Source organism: Filicampus tigris, chromosome 7, assembly GCF_054856515.1.
Source record: "Filicampus tigris isolate MCC_2025a chromosome 7, RoL_Ftig_1.0, whole genome shotgun sequence".
Lineage (NCBI taxonomy): Eukaryota > Metazoa > Chordata > Actinopteri > Syngnathiformes > Syngnathidae > Filicampus > Filicampus tigris.
The window spans coordinates 19,073,747-19,087,325 of record NC_141223.1 but is presented as its reverse complement, the minus strand read 5'-3'; the positions used below and the strand labels follow the sequence as shown (position 1 = coordinate 19,087,325).

Sequence of the window (13,579 nt, the reverse complement as noted above, 5' to 3'; positions counted from 1 at the left end):
TATTTGTATGATTTAAAATTTAATGATAAACATATACTATTTAACACAGTTATGTATGACAATTCACATTTAGTGTTAATGAGTGTTTTTAACAGGCTTTTGTAAAACAAATTACAAATTTTAATGACCTAAGGGCACGTGAGCGTTTCGAAGGCGACACCATTTAAATCACGTGACCAGAAATGTAACCCGTTCCCGTTTGCTTGTTTTGCCGTTTAGTCATCTCCTTTAACTTAACAACGTTTTTTTAAGTAAGCTCGTAACGTTCGGGAATTTCGTAGTCAGGGTTAGCGTTATTTGTTTTATTTCTCATGTATCATTTTTTTTTGGGGGGGGGCGGGGGTGTTAGGTTAAGCTAACGTGAATTGAAGCACTTTAAGCCACTTCTCTGTGTTTTTGACAGGCGTTTCCTCGTTCACATTAACCGCATAGGCAGCCTGACATTCGAGGACAAAAGACGGGCGCACTGCGGCTTCTTGCACATGCTTGAGGCACGCAATCGGACAACCTTTAAAAGCTGCCTACATATTTGACTCTCGCTCACTAGTAGAACAACAACTTTGGTAAGTTTGGACATTTAACTTTCACTTACACGCGTTCTTGCTGTTTCTTTGGGTTGCTTCTTGTGAATGAAAGTACTTTGAATTGTGATGAATGTTGGATACGATTTGATGTGTGTGGTTTAAAACATCAAAACTGCTGAAAATAATACGGATGCATCTTATATTGTAATATTGACACGTTCATTGATTTCAGTAGTTGTATTCCAAAAGTGAAACTCATTTTACAGATTAATTCAGCACACGGAAAATATTTTTCAGAAGGCAAAGTCCGACCCAAATTGCTATATTTGAAATAGATTCAATTCTTTATGTGCAGAACAACGAATGAGTCGTCACATGTCTTCCTTATTTTGTGATATGCAAGAATAATTAACAAGTTACAATGTTGTAAATAAGGACAATAGGACATTTTACTTAAATAGCACTTTTTCACAGCAATGACTGTGTTTCACAAAGTAAAAACAAACAAAAAAAAATCACAACCAAGTTCAACTGGACCGCCTGCTTAACAAATGTGTTTTGATTTACTTTAAAAAAAAAAAAATTGATACAGAAGAGGCAGCTGTTTTGGGAACAATGGACTGCACGGCTCCATCATTTTTCGTTTTTAATCTTGTGTGAGGGACTCTCACTACTAGGTAGTAGAATCAAAGATCATTTTCATAGTAAAATATACTTATTTAAAAACAAACTCCTTCAACACCTCCGCTTTGGACCGAACCATTACAGTTCTTATGCCTTCATACTGAGCAGTATGAGGTTTTGCCAGGTTGCTGAAATTGTAATCTCTGCGCACTTGACATCACACACGTTGGTTGGCTGCTGTGACTGAAGGTTGAATGTAAACAAACAACTGATGTTTTGTACAGTAAATAAAAGATAATCAGCAGACCACAGTGACCTAATAGTGCAATTAAATGACACCAGTATGGAGAAGCCTTATCATCGAGGGCGCTGTGAGTAACTATCCATTTTTTTTCTGAATTCCTAAAATGAACAGGAAGCCAGGGCATAGATGACGCATTGAGAGTGATGTGGTTGAAGCTATGGAAAAAAGCCTTTAAGTCCTAAATAATTCATTTACAAGCATAAAATCCTTAATTTTGATGGTGAACTTGTAATGTTGTGATAACAGAACATAAAAAAAAAAAAAATCTCGTAGTACCACCATAATGACCAACATTAAAATGTGGTCACATAGTAAGCCTAAGCGTTCATCAAAAACAAGACAAAAATGTTATTCCTAGAAAGTATATTTATTATTATTGTACACCACATTATATGCAGTTTGAACATCAACACTTGGGTTAAGAAAACTGTTCTGTACAATTGTATTGAATTTAATAGTTTAATACAACGTAGCTGTACTTGGGCATTGATTCATTCCAGACTATGATGCCATGTTCCTCTGGATGATGAGGCCACACATTTCTTTCCCCAAAGAAATTACATGAACTGTCACACACTATTTATAAATCTCAAAAATGTCCTTTAAAACTTCCAACTTCCTAAAAAAATATGTCCAACTAGACTGTATGTGTTGCATTTAGGGCCCATCCCTCTTCATTAGCCAATTCATTATGAGTCATTTTTTGTGGAATATTTTTCATATTGATGACCTAAGAATGTGTATATGCGCATATAGTTGTTTCATTTGCAATGAGCTGTTGTTTCCATTGTTATCGTTCCTGTCTCGTTTCCGCCGGGTGAACATTCCTTCCTGACTGCAGGCTGATTGCGCTGTCACAGTGAGCTACAGAGAAGCCAGCACATGAATGCTGGAAGTGTTTCACCTCTTCCAGGATGTCTTCAGACTGATCATGTGCAGCTCCCATGTAAATGGACATGTAAATGTGTTGTGTTCATGCTGTGTTGTATTCTGATTTTATTCTGTTGTGACAGAGGAGGATGACCCCACTGAAAAGAGAGGGGGGAAAAAAACAGCAAAAGTTAAATGTTATGAGTGAATAGTCATAATTCTATGAAAACAAATGGACACATTTTACCAGGAAAAAAAAATATTACAGAAGCAAAGTTGTAGAAAAATAGTTATATTTTTGTGACTTTGTACTGACACACACACCTTTGCTGGTAAAATTATGACTTTATTTTATGTCAAAGTCATGAAAAAGTTCTAATAGCCTATTATTAGTGGTGTACAAAAAGCTGTTTGAACCGGAAAACCGTTTTTTGATTTAAAAAGTGCGAGTGCATCGAATCGAACCGAGTCGTTGCACTTTCAAATGTATCGAGATATGTATCGAATCGTCTTTTATTGGAGCCCATACCCATACAGTGGGTACGGAAAGTATTCAGACACCTTGTTCACTTTCTGTGTCATCGCAGCAATTTATCCAAAATCAAAAAAGTTCATTTTATTTCTCATTAATGTACACTCAGCACCACATCTTGACAGAAAAAAAAAAATCTGAAATGTAGGAATTTTTTGCAAATCTATTAAATAAAAAAATAAAAATAAAAAAAATGCATTTTTACGAGAATAATGTTATAAAATTGTACGAAAAGTTGTAATTTTCCAGCTATTCTTAGAAAAATCACTGTTTCCCCCCTCATAATATGTCATGAGAATGAAGTCATAATGTACTGACAAAGTGTCATATTAAGAAAAAAGTAAGAATTTACAACAATTAAGTACTGGCTGAAGAGCAGAAAGGCCTTCCATTTTCAAGAGTAAAATCCAGTGTTATGAGAACAAAGTCATAATATTGTGAGAGAGGTGTAATTTAATGTCAATATTGTTGTTAAAAGTCAATGCTAAAATAGTTTTGTGATCATGTTATGAGTCTGAAGTTGCTATATTGCAAAAGTTTTCTTTTGTTTTCTTTAAATACAGTTGTACTATTAGAATTTTAAAAAAAAGCCATAATGTTTGAGATTACTTATGAAAGTCTTAAACATGAGTAACACTTTTTTAGGAAACTGAAAGGTTGTAACATTATGAAAATGAGGTCATATGAATATTTCGTCACTGTCCTGTGAAAAACACTTATCTCCAAATTTGGAAACTTTTTATAATTTTCACATTAATGTGACGTCCGTAACGCGGAAACACCATTCATGTAAAAATAAGAAAATGAAAAAAAAATGGAGATACGTGTTTTTCACATGACAGCGACAATATGTTAAGATGATAAACTCTTTTCAGAACAAAAATCTGACTTTATTCTAGTAACATTGCAGTTTTTTTTTCGTGTAAAGTGACCACTTTATTCTTGTAACTTTTTTTCCTATTGTCTTTTTTTTTTCCTCCTGCTTAATACCTTTTATACTTTAGTACCCCATAGGCGTGTCTTAGTTAATATTCATTTCAATCATGGCTGCACTACTTTCCACTTGCCCCAGTTAGCTTGACGAAGGGTGGTTTGTGATTCAATAATCATCATTATATTCTCTCATCAAACTGACAAACAGTTGTTTATCCAGTTCCCTTTAAAGTAGGAATACATTTGCTCACCAATTACTGCTGCTATAATGGACCTCATGATTGCAGGCATGCCTATCATGATTCAAACGTGTTTGCTTTAACTAATGTCATGTCATCCAAAAGTACTGTAATCCAATAGTACGTGCTTTCTGTCTTTTTGTACCTCAAATAGATACCGGTATGTTTTTTTTAATGGCCGTGTCCAGACACAGGAGGGCACTGTTACATTTGTTTGACCTTTCAGTCTTTGCATGCCTCAAAATTATGCTAATTTTGCCTTATCCGGTAAACTTCATCCTGCATTTGAATATCCCTTAGTGAATTGTAGTGGTTGGATTTGAAAATGCACCCTGGAGCCAACTCCAGCTGGGCGGGGTACACCCTGGACTGGTTGGCAGCCAATCACGGGTCACATACAGTAAAGACATTAATTCACACATATGGGCAATTAAGTCTTCAATGAACCTAACATGCATGTCTTTGGACTGTGAAAGGAAGCCAAAGGGTAAAACCCATTCAATATAAACAGTGTGTAATGAACTGATTTGTACAGAATTCGATGTCAGCTGGCACAAAAAGCCACACACACTTGTGTCAGTACTTAAGAGTTTTTCATCATTGTTTAATATTTATGGCATAGAAGTGTTTTTCATACAAATGTTAACTGTAATTATGGCTTTACTACTATAGCCAGGTTCACACCGCAGGCAAATACGACCCAGATCGTATTTTTTTTGCCCAAATGCGACCTGGATCTGGTTTTTTGTTTGTTTGTTTTGAAACATTTTTTTGGAGACCATTTTCATTTAACTGTTATGTTTTCATATATTTAGTGCATTTTTAATGTTCAAATACAGTACAGTGGTACCTGTACTTACGAAATTGATTGGTTCTGGAAGAAATTTCTTAACTACAAAATTTTGTAAGTAGGGACGTGTTTTCCATGTAAATGCCCTAATCCATTCCAAGCCCCCCAATATTCAGACATAAATGTTTTATAAAGCATAAAAATGCATCAAAACATGTAACAAATACATGTTACAATTAGATTATCGCACAATAAATGAGAGTTGTGCATAATGTAAAAAACAATGAATAGAGTAAAGAATGAAAATGATGGTCGTTTACCTTTTAATTGCTGTCCTCATCCCTTTTTGCCCTCTTTGGTTCATGTTCTCTCCCAGAAGTGTTTTTTGCCTGGCGTTTTGTAAAGAACTGGTTTAATAACGTGGCGACTGTCAATACATTACGGTCATATTCTTTGGCGAGATCAACCAAACGCATCCCCTTTTCATACTTTTGTATTATCTCTTGCTTTGTTTGTATGGACAAAAAAAACGATTTTCTCCTTTTTTTTTTTCTTTTCCTCGTTTCTAATTCACGTAAAACTATTGGAACACCTCATGGCCCGAGGGGGGCGAATGACGAGGACGCTGCATAGACATATCTATCACACATATATCTCTCTACCTGTCTATCTACACACATAGACACATTCGGTAGAGGTCCCTCTTAGCCAATGGGATGTTAGGAAGATGCTAGGTAATAGCCAATGGCAAAGCAGCTATGGGTATGTTGCATTCAGGAAACTCTGGAGCTGCGAGTAGCAGCCCATACTGTATTTTTACCTTTCCTATCCTGAAATTTCTTTCGTAACAAGAGGCAATATTTTCCTGTTGAGGCGTTTCGTAACTTGAAAATTTATGAAAAAGTATGAAGAGATCTTCGTAAGTAGAGGTACCACTGTAATGCAGTTTTTAGGAATTTGAATTGGGGACTCGTTTTTGATTAACACTAAGGTCTACTACGGAAATTTAAAGCAACACTGTGTCATATGCCAGTTTTTGTTGATTATGGCGGCGCCATATGGACAAACGCGATAGTGTTTTGATAAAAAAAAAAAATTAACCACATTTCCCATGCGTGCCAGCGCGTAGTGTCGTGAAATCCTGAGCCGCCCTTATAGCGAAAGGAGGAAGTGAGTATGCCGTAAAGCAATTCAGGACATTTGTATTGTTTTGTGTGCCAGGGTTGATCCCATCCACCTCAAAGTTGCTTTGTGCCAGTAAAAACGATACAGACCCCCTCAGGGCATGAAGTCCCATTCAACTACTGTACTTGTAAGTAGAGGTGGGCGATATATATCGTCATCGATATCATTGTCAATCTTGCTTTCACGATGTGTAATTTTACATTATCGAGTATTAATACTGCCTCGAAAAGCATATAGAGTCAGTCGATGGCCGCAAAGTATGAGGAAATGCTAAAATCCTCATTCGGCGAATCGGGGTGCATTGACGGCAGAGAAGGAGGAAGTGATAATCATTCGCAGAATCAGCGGGCAGGACCCAGTCACGTGACTCTGTCCGCATTGCAGCCGCTCTGTTTCAAATATGGAGGAGTGTCCAGCAGGGAATAATAGCAAGGCGCAAGTCCACGTCGTCCGTAGTCTGTAAATGGTTTGAGCTTGACAAAACTGACGTCGGTGCGAATAACGTTGTTCGATGTGCCAAAACGGTCATCGTGAAGAGCAATTCTGTTGCACCACGAGCCATATGGATTACGAGGAAAACTTGGCGATCGCGCAAGCATGCTAAACAAAAGCTTAGTAAACACACACACTCAGAAAACAGTCACCGAGTTGAGCAGAACAAATACTCACGCACACACACGCCCAGTACTTTAGCGAGCAAGTCAAACGTGACAGCCTGGATGTTCGGTTAACATTCAGTTTACATTCTTTTAGTCCGCATCATTCATAACTAGCCTGTATTCCTGAGGCATGTTACGCAAACTACGGCAGCTTATTAGTGTGACGCCAGCATCCACCCAAACATGAATAAAGTCACAAGTCTACATATCACAGTGATGAATGAGTGGGAAAATGCACTTTTCTATAAATTGCAGTTTTTTTTATTCTGAATATGGTGGCCAATATATGAGAATCGTGTTGTCATGACGACGTCTTTTTTTTTTCTCTCGCTGGGTGACACTTCTGTCACAGAAATCACATATCAAATACATTTATTTCCCATTGTGATTGCTGTAGTAAACACCTTTTTCTCATTCTGATTGCTCTCGTAGTTGGCAGTGGTACACCAGTATTTACTGCAGCTCCAAATGTCATATCATTATGGAATAACAGCAGAGACATTTAAATGACATAAATACTGTATTCCCAAAAATCAATGTAAGGCAATACATATTTTTTTGTTTTTTATTGTTAAATATTGTCGTACAATATCATTATGTTTTGCAGAAGCTGTAATTAATGTATTTAAAACAGATGTTGTTCACACGCTGTCTATTCACAATTGGTCTGTGAAGCAAGTGCAGATTTAAAATATTTTTGGGAGAATATCGTCAAATTATCGTTATCGAGTTTTTAAAAAAAATATTGAGATTATTTTTTTTTTTGCCCATATCGCCCACCCCTACTTGTAAGTCAATGTTTCATCAAAAGAGTTGTGAAAAAATGTTATTAAGGTTGATTTCTTGCCCAGTGCTGCTTTAAGTTGGTCATGATGGTGGTGCACAGACAGCTAAGTATATTTTATGTGGTACTGAGTGTAAAGCTTGAGTACCACTGACCAATAAGCATTTTTCATACAACTATTTACTGTAATTCTTAATTTATTACTGCGTTTGCAAGTTGTTCAGACTTACATGACTAATCTCGGTCGTAAACCGAGCTCCCCCAACGGTTGTAATTCGTACTAGTGCCAAAGTGAAGTGTCCTTTGTTTATGCTCATCATTGCAGTGAACAAGAGTCTCTGTGCTACCACAGAAGTGAGCAATCTCCTTAAAAGCAAGGCGGCTGGACCGAAGGACGGAACAATGTAAGATTATTTTCCAGGACTGGATTGTATGACTAATGGTTTGCTGTGTGTTTGTAAGTCACGCTTTAAAGGGGAAATCAACCCAAACATTTTTTTCAGAATATGTCCTATGTTATCCCACTACTGGAAAGAAGGCATTCTGATAAATATTGCGTTTGTAGAGTTAATCCACCCGTTTTTAGCCATCCCTGGGGGCGGCCATTTTGTCACTTCTGTCGACAGAAAATGACATCACAACTACCCAGGGCTCAGGTAACGACCAATCACGGCTCAGCTTTAGAAAACAGGCGAGCTGTGATTGGTAGTTGGGTAGCTGTGATGTCATTTTCAGGCGACAGAAATGACAAAATGGCCTGCCCCCTGAGATGGCTAAAAATTGGTAGATTTTGCTGCTTAAATCATATTGCACAAACACACTACTAATCAGAATGCTGTTTTTCAACTAGTGGGCCTGCTGGGAACATTTTCTTGACAAATATATGTTTGGGTTGATTTCCACTTTAAGGTTTCCTCTTTTTTTTTTTATCATCATACTTCACAGCTATAGGGCGTGCCTCTGGAGATATTCTCTTCAACGGCGAGCGAGATGGGCCAAACTCGCTCGGTTGTTTCTCATTCATCCACTACCACCTCCACCTCCACCTCCGGCAGAGCAACATGGAAAGCAGACGAGGCGCCTCAGCGTCCTGACACACGTAGACTAAAAAGCGAGAGAAAGCGTCGTACTCTCCGGATTAACGGGAACCCGATGAAAAGACAGGCGCTCTCGTGTTTGGGAAGGCGAAAGCGAGACTCCAGCCCGACGGGAGCGCAGCCGAACTGCGGAAGCGTAGCGGGGGAGCCAGACTCCCTTCACGAACGTCGAGAGGGAAAGTTACCCAGGGAGGAGGCCGTATCGGCACCCGAGGAGCAGCGAGTCGCCGAGGAGCAGCGAGTTGCCGCGGCTGGCTTGTTTGAGTCGACGACGCCGTCCCGAGATGTCGATTCAACCGAGAAGCCACTTGTGGGGAGGCGGAGCGCTGAAGTGAGCGCTGTCGGCTGCGTGGAGACTAGTACCGCGCGGGAGGACAATGTCTCACACCCTCCGGCGAGGACCATGGAGTATCAACCACTGGGGGGAAACAGCCACGATGTAATCGCACCATTGGGAGAGTTGAGCCCCGATGAGTCGGACTCAAAGCGAACTTTAACAAGCTTACAGTCGGGCGATTGTGTTAATCAAGTGGACGACTCGATTACAATGACCAAAAGTGATTTAATTATCGCCCCCTGTCCGCCTGAACACACAAACTGTGACTCTGACAAGCCCCCTCAGATTCTCCATTATTGCGGACCCATACCGAAACTCATCATCACCCGGGACCCCAGTCCCACTCGCTCCGAGGAGTCGTCAACCCGGCTGAGCCTCCGCACCGAGCTCAGCGTCGGGTGGGGCTCGGAGCTGCACCCGGACGACGAGTCTCCGTGCTCGGACAGTGGCTGCGGCGGGTCCCCGGCGCTCATGCGCTCTCCCAGGAAGCTGTCCAACTCGTCTTCACTCGGCCTGTCGTCCGCCTCGTCCTTCGAGGAGTCCGAGGACGACAACACGGGGAGCGACATCGAGTCCAGCTTGTCCCCCACTAGGTCCCTCTGCAGCCCGGACGACGGCCCAGCGGTGAGTGTATTCTCAGTCTTAGCAATGTTGGTTTCAGCAAGTGTTGAAGTGGATTTGTCTAGCTAAAATATTTATATTGCACATGTACTGTATTCTTAAAATGAAACATGTGGCTCCCCGGTGGCTAGTGGTTCCGTTTCTGACTTGCAGTTCAGAATGTTTTAGTGTGAACGGTTGTTAGTTGGGCGGCACGGTGGTCGACTGGTTAGCACGTCCGCCTCACAGTTCAGAGGTCGTGGTTCGATCCCGGCTCCGGCCTCCCTGTGTGGAGTTTGCATGTTCTCCCCGTGACTGCGTGGGTTTTCTCCGTGTACTCCGGTTTCCTCCCACATTCCAAAAACATGCTTGGTAGGTTGATTGGACTCTCTAAAATGCCCCTAGGTGTGATTGTGAGTGCGGTTGTTTGTCTCTGTGTGCCCTGCTGGCGACCAATTCAGGGTGTCCCCCGCCTACTGCCCGAAGACAGCTGGGATAGGCTCCAGCATGCCCCGCGACCCTTGTGAGGATAAGCGGTATCGATAACGGAGGGATGGATGGATGGTTGTTAGTCTACAGAATGTGCTGTGCGATTGGCTGGCAACCAGTTCACCTCGCACTCAAAGTATGCTGGGATAGGCGCCAATTCACCTGCAGTGAGGACAAGTAGATCGATGCATTGAAACCGATTAGTAAGTGTGTGCATGTGAGCCTATCTAGAACATGCGTTGGCTCAGACATACACTTGCATACTGAATAGACACTTTGCACAGGTGTTACAGTAGATCATATTTAAACTCAAATGTCACACTGATTAAACAAGACACACCAACTATGCCACTTTTACAACTGCCTCAATTACTACATTCTCTTAATTGTGTAATTGTTGACATCAGAAAAGAAAGACCTTAACACATTTTTCAACCAAGGAGATCTTTCTCTAGTCTACGGTGCTGACGCAAGGGGCAGTTTTTCCAGTACGTCTGTGCGTGTTTAGTTTTTAAATAAAGTCATAGACATTTGCTGCAGAATTTATCGAAAAAAATATCAAAATAGTGATAATGGCCTATGACGGCTGTTCAACTAAATTATTCAGGTAGCCATACTATCAAAAACTCAAGAGGTCGGGGGCCGGAACCGCCACATTGTCTCCCTTGTTTTATGACATAACACGCAAAAACCACATTTTCACATTTCAAGTTTTATTTAACTACTACTGGGAAAAGTAGTACTTAAAAAGATAAAAATGCTTTCATTTTATGGCAACATTTCGAATGTCAACAATTCAAAATAAATAAGTGCATGATGCGCATCTGCTCTTTCTAACATACATCATCTGCATATGAACAACAATAATAAATTAAATAGTGCAAGCTTATGAATAAGTACTTTGTATTTGTGCAACAGCAGCATATCGCAGCATGTCGAGGCACACTTTTTGTACTCATAGTGGAGGTAAATGGGAAACGAAATATATGCATATACAAATATATATAATACATCTTCAAGAGCAGCAAGCTTGCATTCTTTTATCGTCTCCTCATCTATGAAAGTTTTTTTCTTCTTGCCAAGGATCCATGCAACACGGAGAGAAGCTGCGGTTGCTCTCTCCTGCACCGTACAAGTTTTATTATAGTTTTCAGTGAGCTTTTTAATCTTTTCCTTGCGCAAATCCGACTCGGGGGATGGTTTGCATCAAATTTGCCATGGGTTGTGATGAAGTGCTTCCGCAGGTTGGAAACTTTGGAACTTCATTCACTTGGTTCCAGAGCAAACGCATCGGTCTTCCTTGAAGAGTATCAATGTACACATATTTGTCGGTCCACGCAAAATTAAACTGGCAATTTTCAAAATCAACTTTTCTTTTTTTAGTTCCGATTGCGACATGTTCACGAACTGAGCGTCGTATGGAGGCACTGCAGTGGCTCTCTCAAGCTTTTCCCCTTTTTCCTCCTGCACTCTGAAGCCGCTACCTTATTCTTTTTCTACTGTTTGTGGAGAGGCATAGCACTGCACAACGCCACAGTGCCTCTTACCTTCCGGGCGGTGTGAGGAAGCGGTGTCTAACATAAGGACGTGTACATGTGGCGGACATCTTTTTTTTTCTTTTTGGAAATCTTCCGCGGGCCGGACCAACATGCTTGGCGGGCCTGATCTGGCCCCCGGGCCGCCAGTTGAATTGCCCTGGCCTATGCAATATGCATATGACATAAGGCATGCAATAATTTTCATATGAAATTGTATGCTTTTATCTGAATCTGACCAGTCTAATGCGAACATAAATGCACATTTCCACTAAAGACATATGCTTTTGCTGTAGCTTTAACTGCGCACGTAGACACACGCACACACATTAGCTCTTCTGATAAAACTGATGACACTGAATAATAATACAATCACATAACGACAGGCTCTTCCTGGAAAGGAGGGGCTGGCGCTGATTTATAACCCATTATCTCATGAGGGGGGGGGGTTGCCTGACTTCCAGATCCCACAGGAGACGGAGGTACGACTCAGCGCTGAGTTTCGACTCAAGCATAGTTTTTGTATTACCAATTTGTTTCATTAAATACTCAAAGACAAATTTAATGTATCAGAAATTCATTTGGACACAATATCACCTGTAAACATTACAAGTTCCGGGGTGTAGAAACTCCATTTTGGATACTTTTTTTTCCCTGACGAGGCCTCGTCTCGGGATTCCTTACACCGCACAATAGTTTGACATTATCTAGAGGAATTACAATGAATTAGCTAAGAAATCATAGAGCTTGCTTATTTTGCTGCATCAAAAGAATGTACTTCTTTCAAGGGCTGGTCCGATAATTCAATATCGATATGTATCGCGATTGACACGTGATCGATAGAAAATGCCTTCGATAAAACGTTTGATAGAAAAAAAAGAAAAACAAACTCGATCGCAGCATGGTGCGTGATGTAGGCGGCGTGCTTCCGCCGCCAAACATGAAGAAGAAGCGAGTAAACCAAAGAAGAAGCAGCTTTTAAACCGACGAGGAAGAAGCATTTAAACCAACAAGAATAAGCTAGCTAAGTTAACTCAATGGAGCATGCTCGCGGGCCCGGCGGCCGTGCTCTATGCTCGCGTCCAGCAACCAGTAACTTTGCTCAAATAAATGACCACTCGACTCGTACAACTCTTACAATTAAATTATATTATGCATGATAACCCTATTTAAAACCTGTGGATGGAGCCATGGCGTACAAGTAGAGGAGTTCTTGTCTTTGACATGCTAGCAGTGGTTAGTCTTATCCGACACCGGCATCGTTCTCAATGTAAAATCAAGCAACTAAAATATGAATGGACTACGGCAATAATGAGTCCGCTAAAAAGATAAAGTAGTCCTAAGACGGTTGGTCAACGATAATGTATGCATACAAGAGAGTATTCGTTCACTTACATTGGATGAACATTGAACGAAGGCTAATATATGTGTCAACAACTGCTTTGGGGTAGACCGAATGCAAATAAGCATTTACAATGCACTGATGGAGGACAAACTGCACATTACACCACATAACGATGCACAAAAAACAGTTAACTGTTATTTAAAGAAAAGGTTTAAAACAAAATCAATAATTATCAATATTGACTGATATGAAATACTTAGATTGTGACAGTTTTTCAAACATTTGTCAGCCCTTTTAAGAACATTATCTTTAAAATGGAGTTTATTTATCTTTATATCGAGTTTATTTCACTCTTTCATAGTTACATTGACCTCTTATTAAAGGTTAAGTATTATGTTAAAATAAAATAACCGAAATGTATTTTTCTTTGGGTCGTTATTTTCAATAGTTTAAGAAAAGAAAAAAACTATCAATATATACCGATATTGACCAATATGAAACACTTATATCGTGATATACTTTTCAGTCATATCGCCCAGCCCTTCTTCTTTCAATAGATAATGAAAATGCAGTTTCTTTAGGAATGTGTTAATTCTTGCAATAATATCGATATCGCTATAGTGAACATCCGTATTGCATATCGCATGTTTTTCCAATATTGTGCAGCCATAGTCTGTAACAGTTTTTCTTGTTGCAAAGACATTTTGAACATGTTCAAAATTTGATGGCTAC

The 13,579-nt window shown here is 40.0% G+C and overlaps 1 protein-coding gene across 2 annotated transcripts in view; it reads left to right on the top strand.

The window, feature by feature from the left end:
* The window catches only part of itpkcb (inositol-trisphosphate 3-kinase Cb), a 35,958-nt gene that overhangs the window by 793 nt on the left and 21,586 nt on the right, over positions 1–13,579 (top strand). Inside the window, exons 2-4 of one of the 2 annotated variants that reach the window (XM_086034976.1) lie at positions 404–563; positions 7,770–7,848; positions 8,390–9,502. In XM_086034976.1, the coding sequence (XP_085891102.1) occupies positions 8,435–9,502 (1,068 nt within the window). In that variant the 5' untranslated portion in view covers positions 404–563; positions 7,770–7,848; positions 8,390–8,434. Of the gene's footprint in view, positions 1–169; positions 564–7,769; positions 7,849–8,389; positions 9,503–13,579 lie in introns of those variants that run through there. The other variant, XM_086034974.1, reaches the window with a different exon arrangement.